The sequence below is a fragment of a genome, unplaced genomic scaffold (assembly GCF_019419815.1).
Source record: "Pyrus x bretschneideri cultivar Hongxiangsu unplaced genomic scaffold, Pyrus_bretschneideri_v1 Contig9, whole genome shotgun sequence".
NCBI lineage: Eukaryota > Viridiplantae > Streptophyta > Magnoliopsida > Rosales > Rosaceae > Pyrus > Pyrus x bretschneideri.
In genome coordinates this window covers 4,991,089-5,007,626 of record NW_025999831.1, presented here as the reverse complement: position 1 = coordinate 5,007,626, position 16,538 = coordinate 4,991,089, and the positions used below count along the sequence as shown (strand labels likewise).

At 36.8% G+C, this 16,538-nt stretch overlaps 2 protein-coding genes and 1 long non-coding RNA gene across 3 annotated transcripts; 1 reads left to right on the top strand and 2 right to left on the bottom strand.

The window, feature by feature from the left end:
* Window positions 1-214: 214 nt before the first annotated feature.
* Window positions 215-2,364, bottom strand: LOC125473563 (chaperone protein dnaJ 6-like). The gene is made up of 6 exons (XM_048576567.1): window positions 2,332-2,364; window positions 2,012-2,071; window positions 1,813-1,919; window positions 1,643-1,725; window positions 705-795; window positions 215-607 (listed from the first exon to the last, which is right to left on the bottom strand). Exons 1-6 carry the CDS (start codon window positions 2,362-2,364, stop codon window positions 403-405), a joined length of 579 nt encoding a protein of 192 aa, XP_048432524.1. The 3' UTR covers window positions 215-402.
* A 2,260-nt stretch (window positions 2,365-4,624) lies between these two features.
* Window positions 4,625-7,602, bottom strand: LOC103941289 (chaperone protein dnaJ 6). Its single transcript, XM_048576355.1, has 8 exons — window positions 7,396-7,602; window positions 7,138-7,236; window positions 6,953-7,054; window positions 6,633-6,692; window positions 6,434-6,540; window positions 6,264-6,346; window positions 5,324-5,414; window positions 4,625-5,226 (listed from the first exon to the last, which is right to left on the bottom strand). The coding sequence occupies exons 1-8, from the start codon at window positions 7,534-7,536 to the stop codon at window positions 5,022-5,024; spliced, it is 888 nt and encodes a 295-aa protein (XP_048432312.1). The 5' UTR covers window positions 7,537-7,602; the 3' UTR covers window positions 4,625-5,021.
* A 1,813-nt stretch (window positions 7,603-9,415) lies between these two features.
* LOC125473573 lies at window positions 9,416-11,563 on the top strand. Its single transcript, XR_007255426.1, has 4 exons — window positions 9,416-9,815; window positions 9,942-10,084; window positions 10,872-10,993; window positions 11,159-11,563. It is a non-coding gene; the product is annotated as an uncharacterized LOC125473573 (long non-coding RNA).
* Window positions 11,564-16,538: the final 4,975 nt, after the last annotated feature.

Genomic DNA, 16,538 nt, shown 5'->3' with positions numbered 1-16,538 from the left:
CAAGATTCAACGGTTAACAAACTCAAAATATCTCATATTTTGAAGCACCATAAATTTTTTGTTGGATCATAAAAGTAAGATAACTTAACAATGACCAGTAGTGAACACTGAAAAGTCCAAAGCTCAATAGCGCGATAAAACAGCAGAGGCTTCTTTGTACATCCTGTATCAACCAACAATGGTTGATAGTTGATAGTTGATACGGGGGAATAAGTTTTCCAAAAAGAAAAGGATCGATTAACTGATCACGAGCACATTAGGTCAGGCAAACACACTTAAATCCATGAACAGAGCTCGAATACAATTTTGCAGGTACGTTTAAAACAGTTAAACAAAAGGCGCTAGTGTTTGCAACGTGCACATCGGTCTGATAGGGTAAAGTTCTCGCTCTAGCAGCTCGAATTACTTGCGCTTAGATTTCGTGGAGGACCTTTTTCTTTCAAGTTTTTTCTGTGTAGCCTCAAATTCTTCTTCCGTGGGTTCTGAAGAAGCAGTGTTCCCCCCGTATCTGGAAACTAGAGAAGAAAACATCGAATCAAACTGGTTTTTCCTCTCACTGCGGCGCTGAGATATGATTGCATACAGATCTTCTGTCTGTTTCTTTGCCCTGTAAAAGATTAGATTTAAGCATAAACCTTTTCCATTTCTCGGTTGAGCTAAAACTAAGTATAAGCAATTAAATAAACTTGTCGAGAAGTACTCACTTGGTCTTTCTCCTTAAAGGGCTGGTAGGAGGTTTTGTTTCAGATACCTTCTTTGCCCATTTCATGTAGGCTTTGGTTGATTTCAGTTCTCCTGTTAAGAGACAGAAACGGCGAGGGTCCGTGTGAGCAACATACGAGGTTACTAAAAACACCCTCAATTGCGGGACATTTCAGTACGAAAAAAATGCATTAATGATTTCTGTTACCTAAATATAAAGGTTTATTCGTCAATAACATTCATTGACATGAAATGAGAGAGAACCGACTATGATGGTTTCCACATGTTCAACAACCAATGTGAAAGAGTGATTTAAGAGTACGAGTAATTAGAAAACATAAGATGGCATGTGAATTGAAAGAAATTACTCTAGATAATTAGAACAAGGCTCTAATAATGTTGTATAGAGGATCATTTGTTGAACCCAAAAACCTTAAGCAGTGTCAAAAAGAAAGAATCAAGCAACTGATAAGGCCCCTCTAACTCTAAGAAGCGAACTAGGGCCATCTGATTAACATTCGTAGTGAATCTTATCACTTATGGTTGTATTTTAGATATCTTTAAGAACCAAGTGGCCATGGTTTGCAAGCCAGGCCTGAGCTCAGAAGAAGATTATTCCTAGTAATATTGACACTTAAATTTGTGGTAGGACTGGAATTTTTACTCTTTTTCTTAAAGACAAAGAGGCAAATACTTCATTTGGATATAAGGATTCAAAAGAAAGGTTCATATTTGTTATAACGCAAAGATATAATCCATGAAATGACCAGATATAATGTAATAACTGAATCTGAAAAGACTATGTCCAATGAATCATTTGAAATCCTTGTAATCCTTCAATCAAATAAATATAAACATTATATTCAAACACCTAAAATAAAATATGAACCAAAATCCCAGAAATTCACTATGAAACTGGAGCTTAATAAACATAACACACCAGCAGCTATTGCCTCATCAAGAATATCCTTGAAGCGGTGTGAATCGAGTTTAGGATCAGAACATATCATCGAACAGAATAGTCTGCAAGGGAATGAACTGTAAGTATCAAACAGAAACAGCAAACCAAATGACAAAAAGGATAAACGCAGTGATAAATAAAGCTAATACCTGTTCATATTCCCCTTGCACTGGCTATACAGATCAATCAAATCTTTCTTCTCGGAATCAGATCCCCTGTAGTTTGCTTCAAACTCTTCAATATCAGCTTCAGTGACCTGCAATGGATGTGCATGTTGTCAGCAATATGCCGAAAGTACAAACGACACTGTTATATCAAGACAGCATAAAAAGATGAAAACATCGTGACCTTTTTATATATGACCCGGAAATATTCATGCAGATTCTGAACAACATCACCAGTAAGGCCCTGCTCATGACAATGAAACAAAAATAAGCACCACTTGAACAAAGCCAACATTTGATTTCCCGAAGTATCTAAAACCCTCCAATTTGATCTTCCAAAGCAGTTGCGCAAGTACGAAGATTACAATTATTCTAGTTGAGGAACATCCACCCCGAAATTTCTACTTATCATTTCTAGTACAGAATCCTACTTATCACACTAAACAGCAGTATGCATTAAAGTGAATGAATCAAAAAGCAAAGAAAATAACATCAGATACTCACATCATCATCAAGGCAACCCGTCTCGTCATCCATTTTTTTTGGTGAAGTGAGTGGATGTTGTAGGTGAAATAAGTGTGTGATGTTGGTGAAGTAAGTGTGTGAGGTTGGTAAATTAAGTGGAAGTTGTAGGTGAAATGAGTGTGTGATGTAAGTGAAATGAATAAAGGTTATAATTTTAATACATTGATCAACATTTATTTCACTGAAATTTCAATGTCTACACTTGGATTTCATTGAGTGGTTCAATATGCATTGTACTCCGCAATTTCGTTGAGTGGTCCGGAATTGTATTCACTCGGATTTCGTTGAGAGGTTTGGAATCCCTTCTACTCCGTGATTCCGTTTAGTGGTCCGGAATCATATCCTGGTTTGGATTCCGTTGAGTGGTCCGGAATCTCCTTTGGTGTTTTGGTTCCGTTGAGTGGTCCGGAACCCGATGTTGATGGATTTCGTTGAGTGGTCCGAAATCGCATCATTTGACTTGTTGGTTCCTTGGATTTGATTTCAACTTTAGAGATGTAGGCTTCAGCCGAACTTGTTGCTCTACCCCTGCATTTCGATGTATGATATATGTTAATGATTGATGTGATTGTGGAATGATGTTGGTTGTGATTGTTGTCATTATGATTAGACTTGTTGACCAATATGGCTAGAGATTATGTTCCGCTTCGTCGAATGTTCCTCGTGATGTTGCATGCCTGTTGTGTGGTATTATGTTGAGACATAGTGATTTATGTGATGATTGTTCAAGTGTAGTGAATAATGAATTACAAATGGCTTGATCCCTATTTAGGGTACGTAGGTAGTCTAACAAGGAGGTTAGATGCAGCTATAAAGTATACAAAAAATTATTACGTATTTTGATCTCGAGTTGTGCTTTGCCCATATCCCGGAGGTGGGGTATGTTTGAGATACGGATATTTGGTGACATCATCTGTCAATCCTGGACGTATGTCGAGATCGGGGCGTGACATCACACTTGAGACGACCTACTCTGACATCATGATAAACCTTATAGGCCCATTACGGTCCACCACCAATATTGTCCTCACTTAGCGACATACTGCTAGGTGCGTGATTTTACCACAAAAACCTCTGCGATACACCATATATTACTTGTATATATACTTTTTTGAGATCGTATTCTCCAACACGTTTTCTCATGAGTGACCCTACACGGGGTCACACGAGAAACCAATTCCCACATAGAGAATTGATCAAGTCCTTATACCAGTTTACGCAAATTATCGAGAGCCCAGTCAACATTCATTCACTAAAACCAACACAACTTTTTGAAGGTTCAGTTATTCAATATCCTTAAACTAAGATAGGCAAATTCAAATTGAGTAAATTAAGCCCAAAAAGAGTTTAAAAATAGTCTGTTAAGTTGTGGGTTAGTTGAAGAAATTCATGATTGGTAAAGTGGCCCCAAGACAACAAGAATTTGAGAATGAGTTTTGTACTCTTTTCTTTCACCTTATGCCCTGTTTGTCTTAATTATATTCGTTAATTCTCCATTGATTTATTAATTCATTGATTTGATTGGTAAACTTATGGGTATGGCTTAGTTCAGTTTTCCTCCCCTGAGCATGGGCTTTTTCTAAACATTATTTTTTAAGGAAAACTAATGTAAAAAATTTGAAAACTTTGAATTTTAATAATAATGACAAAATGAAAGATAAAGTGAATAGTACCAAAATTGAGTTTTTAGTGTAAAAATATGGTTTTTCGTTAATATGAACAATACCGTGGGTTTTTCGTTAAAACTCCCTATTTTTTAGTTAGAATTAAACTTTTAGACGTTCCGTAGTTTGCACAAACACGGTTTGGGAAGAGTAGTTTCTACAAAAAAAATTTTAAGCTTCTCACATACTTCTTTATTTTAAATCACTAGATTGAATTAATCAAATGGAGTCAACGGTCAAAATTAAACAAAATTGTGTAAAAGACTAAATAGAGTGTGTTTATCATTTTCCATTATACAAATGGGATACCCATCAAGAAAATCGTGGGTCCCTTTTATGCCATGTCAGTCAATTTGAAAGGTTTTTTACGAACTTTACAGTGGATGGTAAAAATGAGATTCAAAAACTAAAAAGATTAATCTATGGAGCAAGTTAAAGTGATTTTCAAGGGCAAACTGGCAAAGTGTGTTCGGAATAAGCTATAATTGGCCACCTTTTCCAACACCAGAAACCTAAGTGAATAACACAAGTTTTGCATCATGAGATTTTCTACATGGTCCGAAGTATAAGATACTCTAAATCTTTGTTTAAAAATACAAAAATCAAGATTCAACGGTTAACAAACTCAAAATATCTCATATTTTGAAGCACCATAAATTTTTTGTTGGATCATAAAAGTTAGATAACTGAACAATGACCAGTAGTGAACACTGAAAAGTCCAAAGCTCAACAGCGCGATAAAACAGCAAAGGCTTCTTTGTACATCCTGTATCAACCAACACTGGTTGATAGTTGATAGTTGATACGGGGGAACAAGTTTTCCAAAAAGAAAAGGATCGATTGACTTTTCACGAGCACATTAGGTCAGGCAAACACTTAAATCCATGAACAGAGCTCGAATACAATTTTGCAGGTACGTTTAAACAGTTAAACAAAAGGCGCTAGTGTTTACAACGTGCACAACATCGGTCTGATAGAGTAAAGTTCTCGCTCTGGCAGCTCGAATTACTTGTGCTTTGATTTCGTGGAGGACCTTTTTCTTTCAAGTTTTTTCTGTGTAGCCTCAAATTCTTCTTCCGTGGGTTCTGAAGAAGCAGTGTTCCCCCCGTATCTGGAAACTAGAGAAGAAAACATCGAATCAAACTGGTTTTTCCTCTCACTGCGGCGCTGAGATATGATTGCATACAGATCTTCTGTCTGTTTCTTTGCCCTGTAAAAGATTAGATTTAAGCATAAACCTTTTCCATTTCTCGGTTAAGCTAAAACTAAGTATAAGCAATTAAATAAACTTGTCAAGAAGTACTCACTTGGTCTTTCTCCTTAAAGGGCTGGTAGGAGGTTTTGTTTCAGATACTTTCTTTGCCCATTTCCTGTAGGCTTTGGTTGATTTCAGTTCTCCTGTTAAGAGACAGAAACAGCGAGGGTCCGTGTGAGCAACATACGAGGTTCCTAAAAACACCCTTAATTGCGGGACATTTCAGTACGACAATAATGCATTAATGATTTCTGTTACTTAAATATAAAGGTTTATTCGTCAATAACATTCATTGACATGAAATGAGAGAGAACCGACTATGATGGTTTCAACATGTTCAACAACCAATGTGAAAGAGTGATTTAAGAGTACCGAGTAATTAGAAAATATAAGATGGCATGTGAATTGAAAGAAATTACTCTAGATAATTAGAACAAGGCTCTAATAATGTTGTATAGAGGATCATTTGTTGAACCCAAAAACCTTAAGCAGTGTCAAAAAGAAAGAATCAAGCAACTGATAAGGCCCCTCTTAACTCTAAGAAGCGAACTAGGGCCATCTGATTAACATTCATAGTGAATCTTATCACTTATGGTTGTATTTTAGATATCTTTAAGAACCAAGTGGCCATGGTTTGCAAGCCAGGCCTGAGCTCAGAAAAAGATTATTCCTAGTAATATTGACACTTAAATTTGTGGTAGGACTGGAATTTTTACTCTTTCTCTTAAAGACAAAGAGGCAAAGACTTCATTTGGATATAAGGATTCAAAAGAATGGTTTATATTTGTTATAACGCAAAGATATAATCCACAAAATGACCAGATATAATGTAACAACTGAATCTGAAATGACTATGTCCAATGAATCATTTGAAATCCTTGTAATCCTTCAATCACATAAATATAAACATTATATTCAAACACCTAAAATAAAATATGAACCAAAGTCCCAGAAATTCACTATGAAACTGGAGCTTAATAAACATAACACACCTGTAGCTATTGCCTCATCAAGAATATCCTTGAAGCGGTGTGAATCGAGTTTAGGATCAGAACATATCATCGAACAGAATAGTCTGCAAGGGAATGAACTGTAAGTATCAAACAGAAACAGCAAACCAAATGACAAAAAGGATAAACGCAGTGATAAATAAAGCTAATACCTGTTCATATTCCCCTTGCACTGGCTATACAGATCAATCAAATCTTTCTTCTCAGAATCAGATCCCCTGTAGTTTGCTTCAAACTCTTCGATATCAGCTTCAGTGACCTGCAATGGATGTGCATGTTGTCAGCAATATGCTGAAAGTACAAACGACACTGTTATATCAAGACAGCATAAAAAGATGAAAATATCATGACCTTTTTATATATGACCCGGAAATATTCATGCAGATTCTGAACAACATCACCAGTAAGGTCCTGCTCATGACAATGAAACCACAATAAGCACCACTTGAACAAAGCCAACATTTGATTTCCCGAAGTATCTAAAACCCTCCAATTTGATCTTCCAAAGCAGTTGCGCAAGTACGAAGATTACAATTATTCTAGTTGAGAAACATCCACCCCGAAATTTCTACTTGTAATTTCTAGTACAGAATCCTACTTATCGCACTAAACAGCAGTATGCATTAAAGTGAATGAATCAAAAAGCAAAGAAAATAACATCAGATACTCACATCATCATCAAGGCAACCCGTCTCGTCATAGAGTGCTCGTTTCTCCTCATCCCCGAGAATCGATATCACCTTTTGCAATTGCTGAAACTTTTCTTTAGCTTCCTACACGAACAATACCAGAAATTTACACTCACAGAAACACCACAATTCACAGAAAACTCCTAAATTATATCAAACTTCCTCACCTCATCACCGGGATTCTTATCCGGATGCAATCGCAATGCTAATTTATGATAGGCTTTCTTTATTTCCTGCTGAGTAGCGCTTCTCTCCACGCCAAGAACCTACGAAACAAAAACAAAACCCAATCCATCAAAAACCCTAATTTCCCAAATTAGGGCAAAAAACACTCTACAAATCAAATTTTCCATCTTTCCGTTCGAAATCAAACGCTAATCGAATCGCATCAAGAGAATTTTGAATTTTGAACGGATTTTACGCACCTCATAGAGGCTCTTCTCGTTGGTGGAAGTCGGGGGGTTGCGATCTTCGTCGCTCCGTTCGTGCTCTTCTTCTTCGTATTCGACTTGTGGTGGTGGTTGCTGCTTCTGCTCAGAAACCCTAGCTCTCTTTCTCTTCCCCATTTTTCTTCGAGTCGGTAGTTTTGAAATTTGGGAAAATGGTCTTGGTAGTGAGGGCTTGCACTTATATGTGAATTTTTGGAGCTTCGATTTGTTCCCGCCAATTAGCTCTCCAATTTACCATTTTCCCGCCACGGTGGCTTGGAGGGCTTGCTTCGGTCGGGTTTACAGTTCGCTTTGCTAACTGGACCGGACCCCGTGTCCTGGTTTGAACTTATACTCCGATGGAGGATATGTACCACTAAACCAATTTCTTGGTTTAATTCCATGGACTAACCAATTTTCTTATTGTGTCTCATGTATATTTCTCATTGTTTTTTCGTATTTTACAAGTCACGATCTTCTCATATATATGCTACAAGCATTGGATATCAATTCGGATTATTGCTTTTATTATGGTCCCATAATTCCAAATGAACAAATACTTGTAATATCTAATACTACATACTATGAAAATGGAACCCTTCTCCTTCTCACTCTTCACAGTAAAGTCATTTGTGTGCAGGAGCGGAGTCATGAAGGGACCATAATGGTCCTAGGCCTACCCGACATTCTTTTCACAGAGCAAAAAAACTAGAGTGATCCTTCTAATTACTAAAGATTTTTTAGAGCATTAGGGCATCACTAAAGGGAGAGAAAGGAAGTAGGCGAAAGAGCTAGTTCTACCAGAGTTTAAACCTTTTTCGCAGCCAAAGAGCTAGTTCTACCAGAGTTTAAACCTTTTTCACATGGTGTTGGTGGTTGTTGACAGGCTTAAATTATGCTTCCATCCATGTGCGATTTTCATGTTCTCGTTAGCCTTTCTATTAGGTTCTTTTCTTCGCCAATTAACACAACTCCCATCTAGTCAGAGTGTACTGATGAAATGGAATGGAAGTGAAAAATCAACACCATCATCACACAGCAAACAAACATCAAAATCGGACCAAAAATCTAAAGCAGCAAAGTAGTGGCAAAGATGATGACCAAATGATGGATGGGACGATAGTTAAGAAATGGATTCGCGAGCATTAAAGGGATTTGCGAGCATGTTGCAGAGATGGTGTTGTTGGCAGTGTTGTAGCGTTTTCTTTACATTTGTAAGAGGCCCCTCTTAACTCGAAATCCAAGTTCCGCCATTGTTTGTGTGTCAAGGTGGTTGGATGTGTTAGGCGTGAAGAACTAGCACGCTGTGAAGAGTGTACCCTGGGTGGCCTACCCTTTTACTTGTGACATTTCAATCCAATCTATATCAAGGTGAATAGGTGATGGTTTCATAGTTTATGGGACTCCGTATTTTGACAATTGCTTATCATTAACTGTGTGTTGTGCAGCCCTTTAAGCTATCATTCAACTTATACCTACTATTTGTTCAAGTTTATGAGTCGTTGCAGCCAATTTAATTGTATATTGGATTACCTCGAAAAGATTTTCCAAAATCTTACATTACAACAAGTAATTAAGTAGGTGACTTTTCTTTTTAACAAAGTGATACATTTATACTAAAGGGTTGTGAAATTAGGCTACATGATTCAATGCGCTAATTATGATAATTTGGTATTGAACTCGTCATATATAGGAGATGTGGTGGTGGCGATGATGGTCTTGATGCGCAAGGTAAGATGATGGTAATTGAGACGATGGCCATGATGTCACTAGGCCGCGGACAACAATGTGGTCATGACAAAGTGGTGGAAAATAGGTGATGATAGTGGTCATGACAAGGTGGTCATAAACATTTATGTTCTAAATCCTAAGGCCTTTTACAATAGTTTGGATGAGTGTGATACCTATATATAGGAATCAGACAACTTGAATTTGACATAACACTAATGCTCTATTAGTGTGAGTTCAATATATTGATAACACACTCATGAGTTTAATGTATAGAACTCATGAATTTCATATATTGGTATCAAACTCAAATTTTCCATCTCACAATAGGAGTTTGATTTGTATATGAGTTCAATATATCTCTAATATTTGAAAGCGAGATGTCAAACTTGGTGTCTCAAGGCTTCCCAAAAAATAATTGAACTATAAAACCCCTCAAACGAAAAAATTTACTTCGCGTGATTTACTGTTAGGAATATAAATAAGGGATACAAATGTCCAAATAAAAAAACAAAAGCAGAAAACACAATAAATAAAAAATAAACTAAAAAGTAAAAAATAGGAACACGATCGCGAAGGAACCCACTTGCAGACTTAGCGGTTCGAGTTCACTTGATTGCTGGAACCTATATAACTGCTGCATGCGCGCCCATATAATTGCAAAAGAAATTAAAAACCTACCCAGTTGGGTAAGCCGTTTGATTCTCATATTTGAATTTTTTGGTTTATTTGTCTATCTTTCAAAGTTTTCTCCATATATATGTTCTCGAATCCAAAGAGTCAATTCCTTGCTCTCTCCTTCTTCAATTTGATAGATGGGTTTTTCAATTTGATTCTCCACCCAAGACAAAGAGTAAAGAGAGAAGGCAAAGAGGGTTTGGCATTTGGGCGGCGACGGTTGAGTTGCTGCTGCTACTGCTACTATTGCTGCTCAAAAAATGGATTGCAACAATGACAAGTACATATAAATACCCCTTCTTCTTCTTTCTATCATTTTAGCTTCTGGGTACTTTCGGATGTGGGTTTTTGGCTTTCTGATTTACTTGGTGGTTCATTGTTTTGTACTTTTAGTATAATTTTTTGTACTGTATGGCTTAAAGCCAAAAGCCCAAATGCGGATTGTCATATTCTGCTAATTTAGCTTAATATCTTATGTAATTGAGTTGCTACTTGAGTATCATTAAAGTAAGAAATAGCGGTGCTATAGCGGAAGACGAGGGAAGAGAAACAGTTGAGTCATCCTCTTCCTGATTTTGTTTTTAATTAATTTATTCTAATGTTCTTTTTTCGTTCATGGGTAATTATAGTGGACGGAAATGCAAGGCAAAATTACACCATTTAGGATTTACAAAACTTGGGGCCTGATCCCAAGCTCAAAATATGACTGCTTTGAGTTCTTATAGTGATGCACCCTGTATAGTCTCTTGCTATCAATTCCTTTATTCATAGAATAAGGAAAAAATGTCAGTGAGGCATAACACTTTGTCTAAGGGGTGTGATATCCACACACCCCATTTTACTTCTCACACACCTTTTTAATTTTCGGCCTCGGATCAGATGAATTGAAGAAGATCAACGGACATAAATTATCAAGGGTTGTGTGAGAAGTAAAATGGGGTGTGTGGACGGCACACCCTTTGTCTCATTGCGTGCTAATCAGTCAGACTTTCTACTGCAGAGTTCTAAATCCCTTGCTTATCCTATGAATCATTGACCTTCTCATCGTATGGATTTATACTTGACAGAATGTGGAGGACAGTTTTAGATGGAGGAACCAAAGCTGTTCTGCAATATCTCAAGGACAAATTGTAATGGCTAGAAGATTAGAGATGGATACAAACATGAGGGAAATTGCAAAAAGTTACAGGTAGGTTCTTTTTGGTTGTTGATTTAAATACATGATCTCTTACCTTTGAGATTAATCAGTTTTGGATCATCTTACTTCCATTTCAATATGGCAGTTACTAAACACAATAAGTTTCACTTTCACTACCATTTCATGTGTGGTTTGCTGTTTAACTCTTATTTCCAGACCAAGGGTGCCAAATTCTGAATGATGGAGAGAGCCACTATATTGCTAATCCCTACTACCGACCTTGAGATTAAGTTCTCCCACTGCCCACACACACATGGTGTAAAGCTCAAACTACACCCTCATCGCTCTTGCTTCAACCGCCAAAATCCTTGAGCATTCATCGCAAACGCTAAAAAATATCGGGCAGGTCTTTTAGGTTAAGTTGTATCAAAGACTCCATTAAGACCTAACCCAGATATTCTAATTCAGAAACTCTAATTCAATAAGCAAGCGCAGCTGTTGAAATCTCAGAAATTGCACCTGAATTGGAACATTTGGTTCGTCTCTTTCCCCTAATTTTTTTGTTCGAATTTAATTGAAATTTCAATTCGCAAATAAATTTTATTATGTTTTTGAGAATTGGGTATTTGATGTGATAAAAGATAGCATACAAATTAAACCCTCTTTTTGACAATTGTAGTATAGATATAAGTAGGGATCGTTCTAGGCCGGTGATTAGGAGGGATTGCTAATCTAATGAAAATTGACTCAAAGATGTGAAAATATGCTTTAAAACACTTCAAATAAACTCACAAGACTCTTACTAACTTGTATGACCAAAAACAAACTTTAAAGACTCAAAACAACCAAAAAGACTCAAGTTAGACTCTAGGACTTAATTTGGACGAAAATACACTTAGTTTTGACTCTAAAGACTCAAAAAGACTCTTTTGGACAGATTTGGAACAAGTAAGAAAAAGGGTTTTGATTTTGGATGAATTTAAAAGAAAACAAGTAACTTAAAACTTTAAAACAGATTTTGGACGAAAATAAGAAAAACTAATGGATGATGGGATAGCCAAGGGATACTTCTCCACACATGATACTTTCAAACATAAATTGATTTCCAGTTGCTTTTCCGATAAACCATGAACCTCAACACCCCAGATTAACCGTGACATCACTAATTAACCCTCAGATTTCCCTTAAGTTAGTGGATTGGATGACATCATACGACAACCCAAAGCATTCTTCAAAAGTCCCCTACATGACATCATAATAGAGATACGGTCAAAGATCATTACGTTCAATGGAAATCATAAGTATTGACAAAGCACTTGTAACTATGACATCATGATACTCATGCTAGGAATTTACTTAACATGATTGTGAAAACAACCTTAACTACTTGTGAACATAAGTTTATAACGATTATGTGAAACACCCTTATATTCTAGCCCCAAATTCAAGCATGCAAATTAAGTAGGCCTCCCTAATAAACATACAAGAGTAAGTTATCCATCAAACGGTTAAGTAAATTACGTTCACAATTTATGAAATCACAACTGGACTTAATCAACTCATATTATAAATGCAATCATGGTTTCAAAGCATCCCTAGGCTAAAACGAGTTTAGCCTCTCATGTTCATGACAAAACAAAGCAATATAGAATTAAACATTGAAAATAAAAGATAGATTACACCTAAAAACGTCCAACACTCCAACTCGAATGCACAAACGCCCAAGGCTTGGTCTTCCTTCTCCTCTTCCTTGCTAAGTCACGGCACAAGGTCTAGGGTGGTTTTGTGGATGATTTTCTGGGTTTTGGATGGATTTAGGAGGGTGTGGTGGTGCGGCAAGGAATGATGGTGATGTATGGAGGTTTGGATGGAGGTGTGGAAGTAGGGTAGAGGGTGGTGGTTTTTGAGTGTTGTGGCATCAAGTATTTATAGGGTGAAGGGGAGGCACGAATTTGGGCTGAAAAGGAGAGGAATTAGGACTCCAAATCACCAAAGAACAAGGATACTTTCAATTAGATTCCAAGGAGGACAAGGAATGGTCCTTGTGGCAGATTCTAGAACTTCTAGAAGGGTTACTTGTGGCATAAACTTAATGCACGAAAATAGGTCTTCTAGAACTTGATATTTAGGTGATTCAATGTGAAAAGAAGTCCTCTTTGAAGTTGGAATTAAGGTAGGAAAAGATTAGGATAGGATAAGATAAGATAAGGTTGGATAAGGTTTGGATAAGATAAGGAAATTTGGATAAGGTTCCTTATTTCTTGCTATTTCCTTATCTTCTTTGTATTTGGACTTCTTTCTCCAGATTTGTAGCCTTTCCTAGCCCTTCTTGACTTCATTTTCGTCCATCCTCTTTGCTCCATGGTTAAGCTATCCAATCCATGCCCAAAACTGCTCCAAATAGCCTCAAAATGCACTTTCTTGCTCATTTTGCCATGAGGACCTAAAAACATACGAAAATAACTTAAAAGACTGAAATACATAGTAATTAACTCACTAAATGCAAGGAAACATCATAACTAAGTAGCATAAATATGCTCGTATCAAATTCTCCCACACTTAGCTTTTGCTAGTCCTCAAGCAAAACGAAATAAACAAAACAAACAAAACACATTCTAGACCTTCCAACATGTACCTCAGGGATTTCCAACGAACATGACACATTAAAGAACATCATTCCCACGGTTTTTAGGTTTCTTTATACTTCAACAAACACTCAATCATAGTTACTACTTATTAGTTCTCATTTAATCAATTAAAACAATGTTTTGAATGTAGTAACATGCCTTAGAGAATTCCCTCAATTCCTCACTAGAATGCACTCTATTTTCACACAGATTTTTTAACTTCACACCCTACACTAGGTATATGTGAGAAGATTGATGTAGATATGAAGACTAACACTCACATATGTTAATATCAAAGAAATCATTTTCTGGATTTACGACAATGACATGAATATGATCTCATGAATGGAATGCTACTACTTAGCATGAGAACCAGTGATTCCATATGCTCATACCAAATTCAAACTCCACATATTGAACACATAACATCAAGATAGAAGTCGAGGGTTGTAACGAGGCTAAGGTATTGGCTAACAAAGAAAGGTAAGGATCAACAAAAGTTCTTAAAGCAATAGTAAGCAAAGTAATGAATTTGACACTTAAACTCTCTTCAAATGGCAGAAATCAACTTTTACACACAAAGGAAGATTCATGCAACACTTAAGGGTCAAATTTACTTTTTTGGACCCTTCCTTCAATAACCAACACTTGTGAGTTCATTCTCACTTATTTTTCAACTCTTTTTCCTTCTTTTCAACACTTTTCTATTTTCTTTTGATTTTTCCACGAATTTTCTCTATTTTTTTTTTCTTTTCTTTTCTTCTTTTGTCGTGCCCTATCATCTTCCCCCACACTCATTTTCCACCATATATTGACCAAAGGAGTTCACTCTAAGTCGTGCTTCACTATCCTTTAAGAACAAAGGTATGGAAAGTCCTAATCTAGGCTAGGTAAGGATAATGTGGCTAACAAAGAAAATAGGCTTTGACAAGGCTCAAAATGGTAAATCCTACAATACATATGAAAAGGGATAGGCTTTTTGGCTTTGGCTTGACTAACAACTTCATCTTATTGTATGTTATGCAATCAATACCATGCTTTGAATGAAATGGGCATGAGTTCTAGTATTTGGAACTATAATGAGATGCATTCCAAGTAGCAACCAAGCAAAGAATGATAAGATCATGCAACGACTTTAGAAAACAAGAAATCACAGATTATACTCTCCAAAGAACGTTATAGGCTCAAGTCTCTCAAGGATGTAGCGTTAGTTTGAGTTTCTTCCTTCAAGCATGTTACAAAAACTGATTTTCTCTTTGTAATTACATGTGAATTCATAAGCTATAACCATAACCAAGCATAAACCAAAGCACAAATCAACTTCCAGCCATGTTTACAACATTCTTTAATAGTCATGCAATTAAAAACCAAATCCTCATCATTGTGTTGGAAGGTACCCTAAGACACAAACACACACACAAAAACAACTTTAAAACAACTCTTTTTGGGTTTTTCAAAACTGTTTTGCAAATTTTTTTGTAAATTTTCGGATTTTCTGAACAAAAGACATAAAAACACTTCAAAACACTCTAAAAACACTTAAAAACAGTGAGAAACAACATTATAAGTGATAGGTGATAAAATCCCACGAAAATCATGTAAAATCATGCAAAAGCAAATTGTTTACCCCCCCATACTTAAACCAAACATTGTCCTCAATGTTTTAAGCATAGACTCACAAACAAACAAACAAATAACACAACTAACAAACATGACAATCATGGCAAAGTAAAAGCAATAAAGAGTAGGGTTTAGGAACGCAAATCTGGTTGTGGGAGCCGGAGATTCCTAGGTCTTCTTTATGTGAATGCATGGGTTGCCTCCCAAGAAGCGCTTGCTTTAACGTCTTCCAGCCGGACGATACCTCCTTTTAAACTCCCCTAGTGCCCACGGCATGGAATTGATCTTTGAATGGAAGGTGATACTTGAAATGATCCGGTAATGGTTTAAATTCAAGATTGGGTGCCTGAATCATCAACAACCTGTTAGTATAAAACGAAATTGAAATTGGAGGAGGTGGCTTACCTATGTCCTCCAACAAGAACTCAAGGATAAACACATCTTCTTTGAACGTTTCAGGAACTTTGCACTTGGACAGATTTGATGTGAGGATTGGTCCTTGTCCTGTGTCATAAAATTCAACTTCTTTGGGGTTGTTTGTCTCAAGAACGTCTTCTTTGATGAATTCTTGATATTCCCTACTTTGCACCTTTGGAAGGGCTTCCAAGATGTCTTTTTCACTTTCTTCTTCCTTGGAATTCATGAACCTGCAAGGAATAGGGACATTTGGTGGAATGGGGTTAGAAATAATTAAATCTGGAACAACCTTACCTATGGTGGGCGAATTGGGATCTTGAGGTGGCTGCGGAAAAGGTGTTTCCACCCTTGCCGTGGCTTTGTCCAACTCCTCCTCTTCCAATTGTAGCTTCTCATCTTCATTTGGACTTGTTGTGGATGGTTTTGGATTAATGGCAACTTCTTTTCCACTCCTCAAGGTGATTGCTTTGGCAAATTCGAACCCTCCCTTTGGATTGATAATGGTTGAACGAGGGAGCTTGCCTTGGTCTCGGAATCGTCCTACGAACTCCGTTATCTGCCCAATTTGCTTTTCCAAGTAGTCCAACCTTTTGTCTTGATTTTGCATTGCTTTTTCTTGATTTTGCATCACTTTGTTTTGATTCTCTTACCCCTGAGACAAATTGGTGAGTAACTTAATAAGCATATCATTATACAAAGACATACCTGAATCTGTTTGGGCAGATTGTGGTGGCTGCATAGGTGTTGTATAAAACTCCTCAAATGGCTGCCAATATTCTCCTTGTTGAGCCTCCTTGGCTTGCTTTTGTGAGCCCTGCACCAAAGAAATTAATTCATTAAGAATTTGATTATAATCTATTGACGAACCTGAGTTTGGTTGGGCATATTATATATGAGGTTGTGGTGGTTGCATAGGTCTTGAATAGAACTCC

Excerpts from the sequence above, each read along its gene's own strand:
- LOC125473563 (XM_048576567.1), bottom strand. The coding sequence starts at position 2,364 with ATGGATGACGAGACGGGTTGCCTTGATGATGAT. Across the intron at positions 1,726-1,812 it reads TGCAAGGGGAATATGAACAG|ACTATTCTGTTCGATGATAT; the intron begins GTATTAGCTTTA and ends ATTCCCTTGCAG. Across the intron at positions 796-1,642 it reads TGATGAGGCAATAGCTGCTG|GAGAACTGAAATCAACCAAA; the intron begins GTGTGTTATGTT and ends GTCTCTTAACAG.
- LOC103941289 (XM_048576355.1), bottom strand. The coding sequence starts at position 7,536 with ATGGGGAAGAGAAAGAGAGCTAGGGTTTCTGAGCAGAAGCAGCAACCA. Across the intron at positions 6,347-6,433 it reads TGCAAGGGGAATATGAACAG|ACTATTCTGTTCGATGATAT; the intron begins GTATTAGCTTTA and ends ATTCCCTTGCAG. Across the intron at positions 5,227-5,323 it reads CCTTTAAGGAGAAAGACCAA|GGCAAAGAAACAGACAGAAG; the intron begins GTGAGTACTTCT and ends AATCTTTTACAG.